We start from the raw sequence: 20658 nt of genomic DNA, 5'->3' as shown, positions 1-20658 counted from the left end.
CATTAAATTCTAGTCTATTTTTAGGGCATTTCTAACTACAATCTAGGATATTTTAAAACGCCGTTGCAAAGAGTGCATCAACAGCTACAAAGTGGAACTAAGATTTGCTTCGTTGCGTCAGTAGTATGACAGCTATAATCGAGAGAAGACGCGTCAAAACATGTTCCTGAGTCTGGTGAGTGTTACGCTGTTTTTTCATTATTTGATATCGCGATAGAAAATATTTCCAAATGATTATCTTAGTGCAAATCATACTCATTGTATAGGTAATGATGCATAGTAAGATATTAAATTGTCAAAAATATTATATAACATGAACATTTTGAAATCTAAGGTTTTGAAATGATATGTAGCTTATTTGCTACATCCGGCAGTAATTCACAAGTTGGTAAACAACTGAGTAGAAGAGCGTCGTGACAGCACTAACTCTGTCTCTTATACACATCTAGATGTGTATAAGAGACAGATCTTGTAAGTCTTGTTTTCGAGTCCAGATCTCCAGGAGTCCTATGAGTAGGCAGAATGCTATGAGCAGACCAGGATTCAGCCTTTCAGGAACGTATCATGGATAATCATAGTGGATATTGGATACCACTTACCAGCACTCCAGCACCAGCAGTATTGTTTAGATATTGAATACCAGCAGTATTGTATAGATATTGAATACAAAAACTATAATAACTATATAAGGTAATTTGAAATGAACTGGTTTCTAACAAAATCTCTCCTTCCTTTGCTATTTGCTACCGGCCTGCTCTAGTACTGCTACTGCTACTCTGCTAGGCTGTTGCTGTGAATGCTGTGCTCAGTCTCAGTGTGCTCAGTGCTGCTAATGCTGTCACTAATTTACTATCAGTAATTCAATATCATTGTAAGTGTATCGATGCTATGAAATCAAATCAATGNTACAGAAAAGCAAATTCAAAATCAAGTTGATAAATGTGTGGGTATTCTGAGTATTACGTTAATCACGGAGGAAAATTTTACGTTAATCTCAGACTCAGAGTCAGAGGAATTCTAGTAATCACAGAGCACAATTGTAAGGTGTTTACCGTATGAACGCCGCTGACTCTCTCACTTGCTTTTAAGTCTGACCCCACAGTAATTTGTCCGAGACGACTGAATCGACACTGTTGCGGACCCGCCTGCGAACTGGTCGCTGCTGCTGATTGCTAGAAGGAAATTAATATAGAGTTATAGTGACACAAACTTGTCGGAACAAAATTTATATATCCGAATCTACTAAAACAGTAAAATTTTTCAAAAATAATACGAATAACAAAAATATACAAGTTGATAGAAGAATTTGTTTAAATGCTGAGAAAGCATTTTGAGATGCTTTCAAGCTCGAGATTCAACAATAACAAACTCCGGTTGTCTGCAGACGATGTTTGCTGGAGAGTTGGAGAGTGTGGAGACTAAATTCGAAAGTGTGAACTGTGTGAATCTATTCATAAAATGCTGTCAAAAGTTGGAAGAAGCATCATCTCACGAGCAAATAGTGCTGTAAGTATATATTGGTGTTTTTTAAATATTTCAGATTTTCATTGAATGATTGGAATAGAGTCCTAATAAATACCTAGCCTAGGTATATAGTTCAAAACTTCAAAGTAGGTACTAAGTACAGGACGTCTACAGGCTTGTGCTCATTGCTTAGCTAATTTTTTTTATTTGTATTCTATAACAATAAAACTAGAAGTGAGTACTGTCAGTTCACTCAGTTGTCAAACAGGGTAATTACTTAATAAGTGATGGATGGGTTAAATTGGGATTTACTATTTAGGACAGTGAAATGGCATAAAAATGTTATAGCAGCAAAATTAATTGAAATATTGCAAAGCTAAAAATAGTGACAAACTGGCTATGGTGTAAACTTCAACATTTTTCCCATAATCCCATATGTAGCATAAAGGAAGTTTAAGAAAAAAAACATGCATTTACTAGCTCTAAAAAATCTATGAAAAAATGTTGAAAAGTGATAGGGTAAACACACCATATTCTGACACGGACACCCTAAGGGCCTAAGGACATAGCAAGAAATAAATGGCTATAAATAGATCTCTGTATCATATGCGCAACTCAAGTTCTGATTGGTTTACGTCACTCTCAAACATAGTGACAAACTAGAGATTTTTTAGAATCAGTTCATTTTTAATTTCCTTATTTACCCAAGATTTAAACTAATTTCTTATGTAAGATAATGCTGGTATCCCACTGTGCAGAGAGTGGATGAATATTGCAATTTCTTTGGCGACGCTTCAGTAGCCAAATTTTTGCCTTCAGAAGATCTTGCCGACACATTTAGATTGAAATTCTTGCATTTNCCTGAGCAGGCGGTGGAAGAGGAGGATGTTGAGTGATGCACTCACCCTGAGCAGGCGGTGGAAGAGAATGATGCGGTGAAACTGATACTCGACGTCCTTCTCCCTGATCACCAGAGGCAGCTTCCTGGCCTCAGTGTCTTCGCTGCTGCTTTTTCTGAGGATTCAATATCTTGATTATGATGATGATATCAACTTCATTTTCTAAAATTCATTAAATAGCTTTACGAATAAAAATAATTTAGATTATATTTGCAGACTTATAGGTTATAATACATTAAAAAATACCATATGATGAGTGGTTAAAGATACATGCTAACTTTTGATTTGCTTGTTTCTAATGAGTAACATATCCGTATTTAGTCGATTTAAAAAATAGGTTAGTTTGGTAACACTCGTACTTTGAACATTATTTCCAGTACATATTTCAGCTATAGTTGGCCTATTACTCCAGGCTCATAAGACCTTAGAATTAATTCCGGGTTTTCATTTTCGTCTGGTGAAATTTTGCGTCTGCAATACCAAGACTGCCGAATAACAATGTGCTAAAATGAATAAAAGTGACTTGGCCAAAACAATTACTTATCAGAAATTAGTAACTTCTTCTCGAATATTTCAGTTCATGCGAGTATTCAAATACACAGCTGAGAGAATATCATCAATAACATTGGCAAAACTACGAGATCAGTTCATAGAAAAGATTAAGATTCCAAATTACAAGAAAAAAGATAAAGTGTAAACACTATGAGATAATATACAAATTAATGAATATTATTCTACCTATACTATGCACATATATTTGATAAAGCTTGTATTAAAAATCAATAACAATTTCCTACACGACATAGTAAATGATGTTGAAACAATTCATGATTGATAGTTAATAACTAATGATCAAATATTAGAACTAAATATAAATAGTTAAATAATATTAAGTTTTACGTACCTCTAAGTGATGAGGGTGATGTGACTAATGATAATACCTTTGAGTGACGTCACTAAATAACTAGTGACAAAATAAGAAAAACTAAACAGAAATAGTGCAATAAAACTACCTTAGAATTGAAGGAAAAAAGTGAAATAGATTTAGAGTGTACATATTTCTTAGTGATGAAAGTAACGTCACTAAATTACTAGTGACAAAATAGCAGAAGTGAAATACAACCAAATTGTATGTACGTATACCTCTGCGTTATGAGGGGATAGTAAGCCGTGGAGGGGACGTGAGCAAGACGAGCCTCGAGGCTGGCGAGACTGAGCGCGAGGTTGGAGTGCGAGGGCGGCTGCTGCTGCACACGGTGGAACTCTCCGCCCAGAAGCTCCCCATCCACCGTGGCGATCCTGTGATGATAAAAATATATTATATTCTTGTCCAACCAAATTTCACTATTCAATGCTTCTCTTAACTTGAAAATGAATGTTGCTACATTCGAAACATTGTTAATATATTATTATTTGCTAATCTGCCTTTTGATCTGCTAACGTCATCTAAGAATTTTTCAACTCCTTGAAAATTCAAATGCACTCTCTGGTCATAAATTGTACGCATAGAATATTTGTCAACTTCTGCTATAACAATTCTTTAGTATTAGTTCTAATCTATTCAACTTTGGACAGGGAAGTATTATGTTTGATGTGCAAGACGTTTATGTTTCAATCGCCGCTTGTGAAAAGTAGATGCGAGTCAATACAAGACTCGTCTAAATTCAAAATGAGACAGAATATTGATATTGATCTAAGACCATATCCATATTTTAATCCATGGCCATATCCATATATTGATCCATGGCCATATCGATATATCGATCCATGGCCAAGTAATTGGGATCTATGGCCATATAATTGTTATCCATGGCCATATAATAGTTATCCATGGCCATATAATTGTTATCCATGGCCATATTATTGCGACTCGTATCAATACAATTGCTGGCACAGAGCACCTGGGCAGCGTGAGGATAGGCGGGCGGGAGATGATGAAGCCGTGCCGCACGAGCTCCTGCTCCGCCTTTATATGTTCTTTTTGGCTTATTAATGATTGGTAAATTTGCAATTCAAAATTTCAATGGTCGTTATACATGAACCACAGTCGGTAAGTGATGCAGTAATTTGCCAAAAATATAACACTGTATAACTGGTTACCACATTTTAATTATTTGATAAACTGTTGCTAATTAGATAACCAAATGCAACATGTTTCAACTCCAAAGTTGCTCATTTCTTAGCTAAAATGTGGTCCTTGACAGGAGCAATTGATAGGTTGCAAATCTTTTTATAACATTTATTTTATTCAATGAGTTTGAGATTCTTTTTCTCTTGAATTTGTTCCGTATATTTCTTGCTTTACTTCGTGTTCATTAAAAGTTTTTCTGTACAGGTGTTATGGCTGAGTTGACTGGCAGGTCTCAAGGATGCTCCCGGGGCAAGGGAGGCTCTATGCACATGTATGCTAAAAACTTCTATGGAGGCAATGGCATCGTCGGAGCTCAGGTGATGCTACGACAAGAGTGTTGCTTGTTATTTTCATTATCTAATCACTAGATAACCAACAATTTAATACCTAAATTACTGCTAATTGGATTTAGGGGTTATTTTCAATCTGACAGAATCTTATACATTATTCAGTAAAGCCTGTCTAGTCTACTCCATCACTTCATTTGCCTTTAGTATAGCTTCAATACTTTACGTAATATTACAGCAACTTAAGTTCCTGCTCTACTTTTTGTGGTCGTTGTTTCAAATATATTGGGTAAAGCCTTTTTTTTAATTGAATGAAGTCTAATAAGCCACCGGGAATAAGTACCTTGTAGTAATAAATTTTGTCACCATACCAGGTCCCAGTTGGGGCTGGCGTTGCTCTGGCAAACCAATACCTCGGTAATGGAGGAATATGCGTTGCACTGTACGGCGATGGGGCGGCCAACCAGGGGCAGATCTTCGAGGCTTACAACATCTCCAAACTGTGGAACTTGCCGGCGGTGTTTGTGTGCGAGAACAACGGATATGGCATGGGCACCAGCGTCGACAGGGCTTCTGCCAGCGTCAATTATTACACTCGTGGTGACTACATACCCGGCATTTGGGTGAGTTCAGAGTTACAGGAACTCTGGTTAGAATAGCTGACGTTTATGAAATGTGAGGAAATAAAAACCTATTACGGTACTACCGTTAAACGTACAATAAGTTACTATTAGTAGTACATGTTAGGTAATAGTAACTTATGGTCTCATGGTCACACGCAAAGTTGTGTCAATGTTCACTGTAACATTTTATTTCTATCCTATGCTATAATTATTTATTATTATACCTATGATGTTTTCAGGTTGACGGGATGGACGTGCTGAGCGTGCGGGAGGCGCTGCGCTACTGTCAGGACTACTGCACCAAGAACGGCCCGCTGGTGCTTGAGATCGCCACCTACCGCTACTCCGGCCACTCAATGTNTCAGAGTACTGTTAGTAATGGATGAGTACACTCTGCATGCTCCAAATGTTTTAAAATGAAGTTTTATTCCAAGTGTCCCGAGTAGCCCCGTTTGACGGGGCTACTCGGGACACTCTTTTTTTGCTTCTGACGCCTTACGAATAGCATATGGAATTTTTTGGAGAATCCATGTGATAGCCCTTGCAAAGACCTTCGAAATGAGCCTAAACTTTTTTATGAAATGTTTCATGGTAAGAAGTTATGAATGAAAAACGTTCAAAATTGTCCCGAGTAGCCCCGGTTGACGGTACCCCAGTTGACAGTTATCAAAATGTACCTACTTCTGTTAAGGTCTGTTGTAAAAAGTATTTGTTATGTAGAAAAATTTTGCTTTAAAATAAAGTGCAAACAGATGTTGGCTTTGAAACTTCATTTACAGAATTTTTATACATCAATCCAAAACAAAATGTCAGCCATTTCTGCATGACTGAGAAGGGTGGCATTCTATATGCCAGGCATGGAATATATCTACTTGACGAGCTGCGACTGAATTTTTTTGAGCTGTGGTTTTATGGATTTGCCAGTGAATATATTTCTTTAAACCATGATTTCCATTTCTTTGAGCCGTGAATTCCATATCTCAGCTCTAAAAGCCATTTATGAGCCGCAAACTTATTTACAAAGTCACCTGCACATGTTACTCCAAATATCTAATTTTACCCTAAAACAGTCCAATCGTACAGCAACATTACCATTTGTCCTCACTTAAGTGGCACCTGAACACATGATAATGCAGTCTGACCACTTTGACATGACTGCAACTACACAATCTTCAAGGAAACGTTTTGGGTTGACTTGTTATTACATTTTGCCGGATATTTTGGCAGAAGTGTTGAAGTAATGCGGACTGTGGAAGTTGAAAATTTTATGAAATGATATGTTTGCCAAGTGCAAACCAGGATTTTTTCAATCAAACAAAAATACATGTATTTAGCTATTTCAGGTAACTTGATTAAATTGAATTAAATTAAATTGTTATATTTCTAGTTTTTCATTTGCATAAACTGAATTTTAATTATAAAGAAAAATTTTGTGTATTGACCACATCTAAGGGATTCTTCAAGTTTGATTTAAACCTTCAACAGGCAAAATTTTTAAAAATACACATGAATAAATATTTTGTATAAAATTTCTTACTTTCTTGAAATGGTTTCTGAAATTTCAATTTCTGGATATTTCAATGCTTGCCTGCTAAAGGGTTAATGACCTATGAAATTTTGGAGCACAATTGCTAAATTGGACTGCACGCCCTGGTCAATTAGACAAGAGCGCCTCAGTAACAGAATCACAGTCCCCAGTTACATTTTCACAAGCTTTACTCCAAATTGCATTCTCACTCCCCGTACTGCTTGGAACACTCTGGTGTTGACAGTGTAGCTATGTGACTGTCCACATTCTGGAATCTAGAATTCCACCATGCTGGATGGTGTAGTTGGAGACGCCCCTAAAAATGCATTCACGGTAGAACCTTGGTTAGGAAAAACTCCAGTTAACGAAAAAAATCTATAAACAACAAAGAATTTTGATTACTTTTGCCTTGCTCAGCAAAAAAAAAATTTGCTTGATGAAAAATTAATGCATCATTGGCCATCACAAAATTATGCATGGAATGTTATGGATAGAATTGTGCACTGGGCAACATTTAAAGCAATTAACCTAAATTGTGATTTATTTCAGCAAAAAATAGGATTTTGTTAAAGTGAATTATTAATTGACTTGACCCAATTAAAATGGTGCAAAATTACAAGTCCAGTCCCGTGAGCATATGGAGGAAATGTTATACATATGGCTGCCGATATGAAACTTGCAGTGGACAAGGTTGCTTTCAATAGCATGGTTTTTTGGGGGAAGTTTTAAAAGTGTCAAGTACATATAGAATGGAAAAAATAATTTTTGTTGATGAAAAATAGATATTGTAAAATCATCAACAAAGGAAAAGGAACAATTAGGGATGCTTTTTTTCCTCTGGCACCTTACGATTGGCATATGGAATATTTTTGGAGATGCCATACAATAGCCCTCATAAAGATCTTTAAAATGAACCTAAACTTGATCATGAAATGTTTCATAGTTGAAAATCATCAGCAAAAAACCATATTACCCCATTTGACTATATCTCTGCACCTCTATTGTGAATTATCCTTTATAAATTTTTTTACAAAGCTGCAAAGTTCCAAAATTTATAAATTTATATATTATATCACGAAAGCTGCAAGATTTAGATAGAAATCTGTATTTCATAATCTTGCAGTACAGCAATCCCTTGATTAACGTGGTTAATAAATCCTCAAGTTTTACTGTGTTAAGCAAAACCGCGCTAATCAAACTTAAGAATATATGGGAATAATTATAATGAATCCTCAAAAATAGCAAAGTTACATAATATGATAGGCAAAATCTGTCAGTTACATTTTCAAGCGACACCTGGGTGCAACTTTTATGTAGGTAAAATTTTTTAATACGGTGAATATTTTTTTACTACAGACCTTAACAGAAGTATTTTTTCAAAATATTGTTTTTCACAATTTTTTCAGGAATTTTTCAAAGCTATTGAATGTAGTATTTTTGAACTTCCTTTATACTACATAGATAGGAAAAATGTTAAAGTTTATGCCACTATACTTAGTTTTGCAATATTCCAATTAGTTTTGCTATAAAAACAGTTTTGCACCGTGTCGGAGGACTGTCCCGAGTTACCCCGCCTGCCTGACTAGCCCCAGTTGACGGTAGCAAAGGCTCCAGTCAACTTAAAAATCAATTAACAACAAAAAATTTTGATATCATTTACCTCACTCAGCCAAATCAATAGTATCACTTAGCAAAAATTAATGAATCATTGGTCATCACAAAATTGTGCATGGAAAGTCATAGATAGATTTGTGCACTGGGCAACATAAAATGAAATGTCATTAACCAAAACTATGAGTTATTTTCCAAAAAATATGATGGTTGTCACTAGAATAATCCTTTCTGTTTCAGGTACATTTTTTGATCATTGATTGTTATAGCAAATTCACTTGACCAAATTAAAATGGTGAGAAATTACAAGCCTTCCCGTAAGCTTACCGATACAGAAAAGTGCTATACGGCTTATGATATGAAGCTTGCTGTGGACAAGGTCGCTGTAAATGCTCAATGGCATGTTCATGGATACAGTAATATCACATTAAAAATACAGTACCATAAAATTGGTTAACTTAGACTACTTTTTTTTAAATGATGCCATTTTTTACTAGCTAAATTGAACTTAAATTGAAACGTGCAAAATACAGGTCTATACCCTAGGTTCACTCACCATAAATTGCTGGCTCCTGCCTCTCATAGTTTTTATGTAATTTCAAGAAAAGTGATGATCTTTGTTACCCCAGCTCTTGGGGTACCGTCAACCGGGGCTACTCGGGACACTTTTGAATGTTTTTCATTCATAACTTCTTACCATGAAACATTTCATAAACAAATTTAGGCTCATTTTATAGCTCTTTGCAAGGGCTATTGAATGGCATCTTCAAAAAAATTCCATACGCTATTCGTAAGGTGCCAGAAGCAAAAAAAGAGTGTCCTGAGTAGCCCCGTTGAATGGGGCTACTCGGGACACTTGGAATAAAACTTAATTTCAAAACATTTGAAGCATGCAGAGCGTACTCATCCATTGCTAACAATACTCTGAAGTCCTCCTCTTTCATTGTAGATGATGTAGAGGTAGAATAAATGACATTTTCTGTGATTTTTACTTGTTTTTCCTCTATTGATATATTACCATATACATTAATTACCGTATTATTAATGTGACATTATCGTATTATTGATGTGATATTACCGTATCCATGAACATGCCATTGAGTATTTACAACAACCTTGTCCACTGCAAGCTTCATATCAGCAGCCTTATAGCATTTTTTATGTATCTGCAAGCTTACAGGACGGCTTGTAATTTCACACAATTTTAATTACGTTAAGTGAATTTACTATAAAAAAAGATCGTGAAAAACATACCTGAAATGGAAAGGAATGTTTTAGTGACAACCATCATATGTTTTGAAGAAATAAATCATAGTTTAGGTCAATTACCTTTCATTCTATGATGCCTGGTGCACAATTCTATATATGACATTCCATGCACAATTTTGTGATGTCATATGCTTCACCAACATTTTGTTGTTCTGGCTTGAATGGTAGATATATTCCATGCCAGGCCAAGCAGGCCTCAAGCGCAGTGGCAAAGCAGAGACTTGTTTGAGCTCTCCCTCAAGTTCACTTTGAGTCATATTAGTAGACCAGCAAAGTATCATGGATTTCAGAATTATCATAGGTACCGTACATAAGATATTGGTTAAAAGCTTGAGTAGATAAGGAAATTGAAAATGAAATGATTCTGATAGAATCTCTGGTTTACCACAATGTCAAGTTCTTTGTTGAACTAGTTGCCTATCCTCTTACCTTTTTTATACTCACTAAATTCAATTTCAAATATCAGTGCATGATTGAGTCATGAGATTCCTAATGTATTGAAAATTGGCCACTTTGGAACCGTGAGATTTTATTCATCAGTAGGAAAATTCCAGTATGTTTTCTAATATGAATATTCTAATGTATTGAAAATTTGTCACAATAGAGCTGCAAGATTTCAGAAACTAGTATGAAAATTTTAAGCTAGCACCTTGCAGCATTGCAGCCTATGAATGGACAAAGCAGTATTCAATAATAATTATTAATTCTTCTTGAATAAGTGCAAATAAGAAAGTTGAAAAATAATTTACATCTTCAAGACCACTTGTAATAAATGAATTGAATTAAAATTTTTATTCTGACTAATATAAGACACATTTATTTTTTGTAGCTCATATTTCTTTATTGCTTCTAGAACAGAATACTTTTCTTGAGCAGAAAGCCCTGGTTTGTAATGTGGCATATCAGGCAGAATTGTCTTTTAATCACCTGTCATATGACTCATTTACTATGTGAGTTTAAAAAATTGCATGCAAAAAGGCACAAGTTTTAAAAATATGTACTGGAGAAATTAGGAAAGGGCCTAGGCAAATTGATAAAATTGTCCACAATCATGGGCAATTCTTTTTCATTCAAGGGTGGGTTCTGCCAATTTTAGAGTTTTGACTGGTTTTCTGGCTTATAACGATCTGGTTCACTGGCTCAAGAGCTCTGGTTCATTGGCACAAAGGGCTCTGGTTGTCTGGCTCTAAGTGCTGTAGTTTACAGGCTCCTGGTTCTTTTACCAGTTCACTCACCTGAGGTAACATGATCTTGGCCAATTGATGAGCAGTCTTGTAGTGAATATGGCATGGATTACTATTTTAATGCTCAAATTTTGCCTGTACTTTTATAATTGTACAATTATTTTGTAATGAAGAAGTAGGTAGATAGAGCAGATAAGGCAGCCTCTTCATCTTGTCCTTTCATTCTCTTAGAAAAAATTTGTTATATCTAGGTTACTCATAGGTACCTATGTTTTTTGGCTCATTACTAATTAAATCACTTTAAATATGAAGATTTTATTAGAATAGAATAGAAGTGTCGGCGTTGAAGACATAGGCCCATGGCCTGTTGCCGATTCTTGAACTTTTCGTGACTTGATTCACAAGGGATCCGGCCTTTGGAACCCGATCTTTCCATAACTGACGATTGATTGAGATAGCTGCTGGACTTATTGCCTGCTCTGTAATTTGCTAGGCATTTTAAGACTGAACATATGCTCCTGCATAGCTTCGTCTAGTCTGTTTTTTAAGATGTTCATACTTATTGGAATTAATATGTTGACATAAGTAGGGGTTAAGGATTACCTAGATTCAAATTAGAATTTTAAAATTTCTTATGAGGTTTATTCTCATGTTTTGGGTGCAGCGCCAAGTTAGCGGAGCACTCTCAACTTCCTCCCAACATTCACCTGACAGAACAACTTCAACCAGTGTTGCTTCCTTGGCCTGGTCTGACTACTGGGACCTCACTGTGGTACACCAGCCGTGTGAAATATATATAGGCACCTGCCTTGCTTCTGTGGCAATCTCAGAAATCACAGTGATACCTCTTGATTTATATGTAATTGGTATTAAATATCTCAAATTCTCAATTGAATTTACTTGGCATTTTGTTTTCTCTAAGAAAATAAGTTGAATTGTGATGAAAGCAAGCTAATTGTTTTAGTATGATTGGTTGGGACATTTCCATTAGTAAAGTAAAAGTTTAAAAAATTTATTCCGTGAATGATACCAAAACAAGGGCTATAATATAAGGGTTAGGAAAATGGTGTTGGCTGCCATGTGTGTTTGTGTTTGAACCAGAAACTCTCATTTGGACTAAGAGGACAATGTTTTTTTACAAAATGTGATTGCATCATTGCACTGGGAAGTGTTGACGTCAAGTGGTGTATAGTCAAAAGGTGTCACTGTATCATTAAATGTATCCCTTATTTATATATGTAATTTTGTATTAAATTATTTATTACCAATGCAAGCTTGTGTACAAAGTAGCCACCACTTTCTAATTTATTTGTTATGTTATCTGGTTGGAAAGTTGACAACCATGAGGAGGATAAAGTTTGAAATTTCAGTTATTAAGCTATCACAAATTTATACAGGAGTGCCACACATATATGTAAAACTCCTAAAATTTTGAGTTAAATTGACTGTCAAGAACTTTTTTGGTCCCTCAGTCATAATTATGGAAATATGAATTTAAATTGTTGTATTATATTTTACAAACTACAAGACAACCAAATATCTCTTATTGTTCCACTGTACATGAATAAATGGAAGGCAAGTTATTCTGAGACAAAATCAAATATTTTGCCAAGACTGAATAATAAACTTTCTTATCAAACTGCACACAAGTGTTACTGTTATAGCATTGTAATAATCTAGCAATGTAGAAGAGTAATTGGTGTTGCACCCAAAAGCAATTTTTTTTTCTCCTATATACAGGGTGTTTCAGAATTAAGTAACCCTTTTAATTTGTTATCCTTAAATTTTGAGTTAAATTGACTGTCAAGAACTGTTTTGGTCCCTCAGTCATAATTATGGAAATATGAATTTAAATTGTTGTATTATATTTTAAAAACTACAAGACAACCAAATATCTATTATTGTTTCACTGTACATGAATAAATTGGATGCAAGTTATTCTGAGACAAACTTAAATATTTTGCCAAGACTGAATGATAAACTTTCTTATTCAAACTGCACACAAGTGTTATAGCATTACAATAATCTAGCAATGAAGAAGAGTAGTAATTGGTGTTGGCACCCAATAGCAATTTTTATTTTTTCTACTATATAGTAGAAGAAAGTTTGAAAACTGCACTTACTTCAATTACTGCAAACGGCACTTACTTCAATTTTTTAATGAGTATTTTCAAGCTATTTTAATTCTATGGTATGTATTGCATGTATTATTTTCAATAGCATTTCTTTATTTAGCAGATAGCTACGGTATGCCAATAATGCTGTGAATCAGTCCATTTCATTTTATTTAATGTCTTCATGCATACAGTCATTTTATTTTGTAAGTAAGGTTTCACTTATTTAGTCCTGTTGTGTTGGAAGATTTTGTGTATGGTAACTTAGTATGTTCAATAGAAACTACTTGAAAAACATTGAATAAGATTGTGCTATTAAATTTGATCATTTGTCAGTATTCATGTAATGAATGTTTTTATATATATATTTTTTTTTTTTATTGACATAAAATTTTTATTTTCAGAGATTTCTGAGTCCTCTTTGGCAAGATAGCACTTCAGCTACTGAGAATCTTGCAAACAAGAATGGCTCATCTCAACCTCAAAAGCAGCAGCAACGTAACAGCAGCACGGCATCTGAGGCCACGTTTGACACTCGGCCATACAAACTGCACAAGCTGGAGGAAGCTCCCAGCAGCACTGCTACATGTTCAAGAGATGAAGCACTTCTCTATTATCGCCAAATGCAAATCATCCGAAGGATAGAATCTGCTGCTGGAAACCTCTACAAAGAGAAGGTTAGACATAATTTTTCCACCTGTGGATCTCTCTTCTGTTGTTTAGCAGTTTTAGATTTACTCAGTATTCTCTGGAAATTTTCTGATACTGGAATCACTGCATTTTTTGTCATAAATTAATGCCTTTTTCTTGGAAGTCAATGAAACTCCACTGTTCTAATGGACCATATTGTAGTAGTTTTTCAAAATTAGTTAGAATTACCATTTTGGACATTATGCTAAACTAATTTGATGTATAGGTTCTAATTATTGAAGTGAGATTACTTTTATGTGAATTATTCATTATTGTGTTCTCTTATTCGAAAATGTTATGCATCAGCAAATTTGATCTGATTCGACTGATGTAATGTGACTTTTATGTAAAAATACTGATTTGGTAATGTATTTGTGAAGGCAGTGCGAGGTTTCTGCCATCTTTACAGCGGACAGGAGGCCATCTGCGTTGGCATGGTTGGTGTGCTGCGTCCCCAAGACTCCATCATCACCGCTTACAGAGATCATGGCTGGGCCTACGTCATGGGTTGTTCTGTTACCAGTAAGTTATTTCATTGAAGAGATGGTTTCTTGAAAGCAACCTGGAGTTTTCTTCACATTTTGTACTCAAATCTTTACTCATCTCTCACATTACTTCTTGAATCACTGTCGTCTTGAAGGGTGGCACCAAAATATATATATATGTGCTACCTGTTAATTTTGTAGCGTGAGCCTAATCTAAAGAGCAGCTGTGTGGCCTGTATGTTTCCAGCTCTTTGATAAATGGGATAAATTATGACTGAGGTAAACAATGGTGATCAAAATTCAATGAGTAATCAAGATGAACATAAGGGTAATAGATGCAAGTTATCAGGTTAGTAATTGAAATACCCCTGGGCTGATGAATCATGGAATGAACCTAACAAAAAATTTTGCTAGTTATCCAAAGTGGATATTGAGGTAACAGATTATACGAGGTTAACAGGTTAATCATCTAAGCTAGGCCATAATATCAGTTATGAAACTAAACTTGACAAAGAATAATTAAAGGAAGGGTATCACATGTGAGGTGATCTTATTTTAAAGCCTCCTAAACTTTACTTGGCTTTACACACTAAGTTTGTTGCCATACCAGTGGCAAGCAGTGACTCAACTGAAGGGTGAAGTCAAGAGTTCCTATACTAAGCAAGATTGGATCAGATTTGTCCAAAGTTGGCAAGATTGGCCCCAAACTGGCCTTAACTCAGCTCATAATTCTCCAGTATATGTTCACGGTTGCACATAACTTGCCAGGAATTAGCACCAGACTGCTCTGCAACAATGCAAGGATAGAAAAACTTATGAGCTATAACTGCTTCAAGGTAAACTGCTGCCTCACTTAAAGAAATTGTGAATTTTTAGGATTATATACATACAGTGGGGGGAAATAAATATTTGTACACTTGAAAAATCGTATTTGAATGTATGTAAGTACACAAACTTAACAGGAAAAGTGATTTAAATTATGTATAGAGACGCATAGTATTCAAAAATACTATCAAAAGAAATTAAATCTCAATGCAACAAAAAACAATGCAACATGTTCACTTTTCGGGTGAAATTGCTTTTACTGCGGCGTAGAACTTGACGCCTGACGCCCGCGTCTGTCCTGCTAAAACTGCGGCAGTAGATTTGTCGCGACAGTTTAGCTTGCAATGGTATTCAATGTAATCTTTCACACTGGGCGGTTTTTGACGCCCCATCCTAGCAGACAGTGGTGCCGTATTTTAGGTTCATAATAAACAGCACTGCATGACATAGCATAGATTATAGCATAATATTATTACATAAATATCGGTACATAAATAATGTTACATAAACATAAAGATATACATTGATAAATATATATATCCTTGAAGTGATGGAGATATATTTCATATAAGATATATTTTCCATAAAATATATAGGTATTTCCATAGAGATGTATTTACATTATTCTCACGTAGAGATAGATTTCCATTTAGAAATATTGTTACATAAACATAGAGATGGACTGATGAAGCATAAAGCACTGCAAGACTGATAGATCCCAGCAGTAAAAAGCGCCTCGTGTGAAAGATTGCGATGTAAATACTGCCGCGGCATTTTTGATGCGCGCAGTATCTACTGCCCTGTGTGAAAGGGGCTTTATTAGGGGTTATTTTCAATCTGACAGAATCTTATACATTATTCAGTAAAGCCTGTCTAGTCTACTCCATCACTTCATTTGCCTTTAGTATAGCTTCAATACTTTACGTAATATTACAGCAACTTAAGTTCCTGCTCTACTTTTTGTGGTCGTTGTTTCAAATATATTGGGTAAAGCCTTTTTTTTTAATTGAATGAAGTCTAATGAGCCACCGGGAATAAGTACCTTGTAGTAATAAATTTTGTCACCATACCAGGTCCCAGTTGGGGCTGGCGTTGCTCTGGCAAACCAATACCTCGGTAATGGAGGAATATGCGTTGCACTGTACGGCGATGGGGCGGCCAACCAGGGGCAGATCTTCGAGGCTTACAACATCTCCAAACTGTGGAACTTGCCGGCGGTGTTTGTGTGCGAGAACAACGGATATGGCATGGGCACCAGCGTCGACAGGGCTTCTGCCAGCGTCAATTATTACACTCGTGGTGACTACATACCCGGCATTTGGGTGAGTTCAGAGTTACAGGAACTCTGGTTAGAATAGCTGACGTTTATTAAATGTGAGGAAATAAAAACCTATTACGGTACTACCGTTAAACGTACAATAAGTTACTATTAGTAGTACATGTTAGGTAATAGTAACTTATGGTCTCATGGTCACACGCAAAGTTGTGTCAATGTTCACTGTAACATTTTATTTCTATCCTATGCTATAATTATTTATTATTATACCTATGATGTTTTCAGGTTGACGGGATGGACGTGCTGAGCGTGCGGGAGGCGCTGCGCTACTGTCAGGACTACTGCACCAAGAACGGCCCGCTGGTGCTTGAGATCGCCACCTACCGCTACTCCGGCCACTCAATGTCTGATCCTGGCACCTCGTACAGGTATTCTAACATCATCCCTACGAGTTCAGATAATATGTTAGCGATTTTATGTATTGTTTGTTTCACAAGTATGATCCTGGCAGATCTTAAATGTATTCTAACATCATCCCTACAAGTTTAGATAACATGTTAGGAATTCTATGTATTATTTGTTTCACCAGTACGATCCTGGCACGTCTTTAAGGCATTTCAATATCACTGAACTACATCTTGATTGAGAATATTAAATGCGTTTTGTTTACACAAGGATGATCTTCCTGGTTGAAGCAAATAATTTTATATACTTTTTTAATGAGTATGATCCTGACACGTCTTACTGGTTGATGTATGAAAATGGTTGAGGTATAAATAACTTTTTCAAGGGATTATGTTCACGAGTAAGTATTTTATTGTAGAGTCATGTTCATAAACGTGAATATATAGATAAAAACTAATTTTTGAGCTTACATTTCAATAATTTTGGCATTCAAAATCTTCTCTTATGTTTATTATAAGATGGTGCTTGCATGATGTATCTGCTGGAATTCATTTATATTTTGTTTATATTGTTGATTTTTGTTATTATATTTTTATTAATAGTGTAAAGTAATATTTATGTGTGTAATGAACCCTGCAGAACTCGAGAGGAGATCCAAGAGGTGCGTCAGACGCGCGATCCCATCATGTTGTGGCGGGAGAAGATCGTTCAGGCGTCGCTCGCCACAGCAGAGGAGCTCAAGGTAGAGTAATCTTACTGGGCTGGCGGAAATATACCTTAATAATACCCATAATAAAACCTGGCGACATTATACCCTAAGCCCTGGGGCATGATGCCATCAAACCTGCGGTCATGATACCATCAAACGTGGAACATAATGCCATCAAACCTGGGATATCATACTATCAAACCTGCGGGCTGATGTCATCAAACCTGGGATATCATAGTCATACTATCAAACCTGCGGGTATGATATCATCAAACCTGGAACATAATGCCATCAAACCTGGGATATCATACTATCAAACCTGAGGGCATGATGTCATCAAACCTGGGATATCATAGTCATACCATCAAACCTGCGGGTATGATATCATCAAACCTGGAACATAATGCCATCAAACCTGGGATATCATACTATCAAACCTGCGGGCATGATATTAAACCTGGAATATAATACTACCAAATTGGAACATATTGACATCAACACAAGAGCATGATGCTTCACAGCCGCTGCCTGATCAGGTCTTCAGTTCATGTCTTGCGTCAATAACTAAAGAGTCTAAAAGTAGAATGGCTTCTTGTTTTTTTTTACATTGCACAACTGAAGCTCCATATCTTCTTGCCGGATTCAATTGATTTTATATTGACTATTGCATTATGTAAAAATATGGTTAATGAATTTTTTTCCTGCCTATCGCAGGATTTTTTGATGCTTCCTATTATTAGAAATTTGATGGTGGTGACACTTGAATGTTTTATTTTTCTTACAAATCTTTACCCGCTAATTTTAATTTCAACGAATGTTAGTTAAAATGTCGGATTAATGAATCATCAATGGAGATAATTCAGTTATTGAAATTAGTTCAAGTTACTTACCAAAATTTCAAATCGTAACACAGAAAATCGATGGGGAGGTGCGCAAGGAGGTGGACGAAGCAGTGAAGGTGAGCAAGAGCGACAAGGAGGTCCCCCTGCAGGAGCTTGCTGCTGACGTCTACTATGAGCCTCTGGAGACTGAGATACGCGGCACCACGCCCTTCAGACCCTACAAACACCAGCGCCTCGCGCAGCCCTTCAATGCCCACTAGGACTTTCATGTCCTCTGGAGACTGAGATACGTGGCACCACGCCCTTCAGACCCCACAAACACCAGCGCCTCGCGCGGCATTTCAACGTCCGTAGTAGGCCTTTTCAAATCCCCTGCCATCAGTAGCCAGCACTTATGACATAGCACTTGTTTCTTCGTTCCCCTGACAAAAAAATGATCCAGCATTTCAATACGTGGAGACAAATTTTCGTTGAATATTATGCCGATCTTCAGGTCAAATATTTTTGCTAAGTCTTTTTTGATTAATTATTAGCTGTAGTCGGCAAGCATTTCATAGGTTGAGTACTGGCACAAAGCGAATGATGCGTTTTAAATCTCTTACTCTATTTGTTTATTGTAGTCTTTCATCTTATACTCCATTGCCGCATTAAATGGTGTATTTATGACCAAATTGCCCTGTATACCCTGTTGATCTTTATCATAAAAATATTCTGCTGAAATACATGTACGTTACATTGAATTATCTGTTTGAGATCAGCCCTGCCAGACTTTCGCAAAACGTTTTGTCTGCACAAGTAGTATATATACAGGCTATTCCTGGTGCAGTTACGGAGTGCAGCTTTTCTAGTGATGCCATAATGTAAATATGAAAGGAGTTGCGTGTTCTCTATACAAATATTGTTGAAAGTAGGAGCAGTTTCCCAGTTTTTATTTTATGTTTTTCATGTGACCTGATGTCATTTGGACTGAAGCTTTGCAAGTTGTTTGTATACTATGCAAACAAAAGATGTTAAAGTTTTTGTTTTGCTGTGAGTTGCGCAATGTTTGTTTGTTGCAATATTATTTTTTGTCGCGTATGCTTTTCTCCTGGACTAAATACTTGATTGTTTTCATTGTTCCGGAGCGTAGGTGAATTAGTTTGTTTTACAATCTTGATTTGAGATGCCAACTCATCTGTAAACTATAAACTCTCGTCTCTCGACGATCTGATTTAATTTATTTCTCTGATGGATATTTTCATTATGGTTTAAAGTTTATTCTATTTCTCAGCAATTTTCGTCGTTGAGATTGGTTCTTCTATTGCCTCACAATTTTCAGAACATTGCCGTAATTTTTTCCTGGAGGGTTGCTTACATATTTGATACTGAACTGCTCCTTTTCTATTCTTTTGATTGTGATGTTCTGGAATCTCGTTATAATTTCTTTGTTCTTTACTGCACAGAATCTAATAAAAATGAAAAATTTATAAGTGTACTTTTTCTCATACTCAAATTATATCCTGATAGGGTCTTCCTACAATCTTACCTTCTTAAAGCCATGACGTAGTTGAAGTCGTTCTCAGGAAGAGGATTATCGTGACAGAGAACAAATAACTTGAGTTATCTATCGAGACCGGAGAAGATTATCTTGACCGGTAACTTGAGTTACCAGGGGCAGGTCTTTCTACGCACATAATCGTAAACAAGAGTTTACGGCACTTCAGCCGCTCAGCGATTCGCTTATATTAGAAAGGCTTTCGTCTATTAACTTAATTTTGCACAGAAGTTGAATTTTATACTTTCTAGGCCCTTTATGAGCAGAAATTAGACTGATTTATATTCTATTACACCCCTTCTTACGAATGCGCGTTTTTGTGCTACCGATAGGTATTCAAGATTTTTACCAATGCTGTAAAAACAGATTTCGAGAACAAAGTGTTGATTCAAAAATAACTGCTCAAACTCCTAAGTCCAACTTCAACGTAAAAGCTCATGATTAGATATATAATAGTATGCATTCTTTTGAAATTTTAATCCTCGTGTGACTCACGTGCAGGCACATAAAGAATTGCTGCCTTAAATTCCAAAATTATGTTTGAAATGAATGCATACAATCGAAGTCTACTACCCATTACCCAAATAAGATTTGTAAATGGATATAAAATAATTTAGGTACAACAATTTTTTACCGTTTTACACGAAATCATTCGACATCAGTTAATCGTGGTAGAAATATGTTATATATTGTTAATTATAATCGAGACCAATATGTGAATATTATTACGTTGAATTGCCTATGTTTAGGGTAAAATACAATTGACTTTGAGACTGAGGGTG

At 35.9% G+C, this 20658-nt stretch overlaps 1 protein-coding gene and 1 long non-coding RNA gene across 2 annotated transcripts; one reads left to right on the top strand and one right to left on the bottom strand.

Annotated features, from left to right (window-relative positions):
* Positions 1–1370: 1370 nt before the first annotated feature.
* On the top strand, positions 1371–19808 carry LOC108664603 (probable pyruvate dehydrogenase E1 component subunit alpha, mitochondrial). The gene is given in 8 exon segments (XM_018151225.2): positions 1371–1506; positions 11661–11768; positions 13515–13787; positions 14181–14441; positions 16184–16432; positions 16672–16814; positions 17431–17533; positions 18414–19808. Coding segments are annotated over 8 exon segments (1374 nt in total). The 5' UTR covers positions 1371–1458; the 3' UTR covers positions 18603–19808.
* On the bottom strand, positions 2375–4329 carry LOC108664604. The gene is made up of 3 exons (XR_001930372.2): positions 4265–4329; positions 3507–3662; positions 2375–2478 (listed from the first exon to the last, which is right to left on the bottom strand). It is a non-coding gene; the product is annotated as an uncharacterized LOC108664604 (long non-coding RNA).
* Positions 19809–20658: the final 850 nt, after the last annotated feature.

Source organism: Hyalella azteca, unplaced genomic scaffold, assembly GCF_000764305.2.
Source record: "Hyalella azteca isolate HAZT.00-mixed unplaced genomic scaffold, Hazt_2.0.2 contig5000, whole genome shotgun sequence".
Lineage (NCBI taxonomy): Eukaryota > Metazoa > Arthropoda > Malacostraca > Amphipoda > Hyalellidae > Hyalella > Hyalella azteca.
This window is presented reverse-complemented; position numbering and strand designations above follow the sequence as displayed.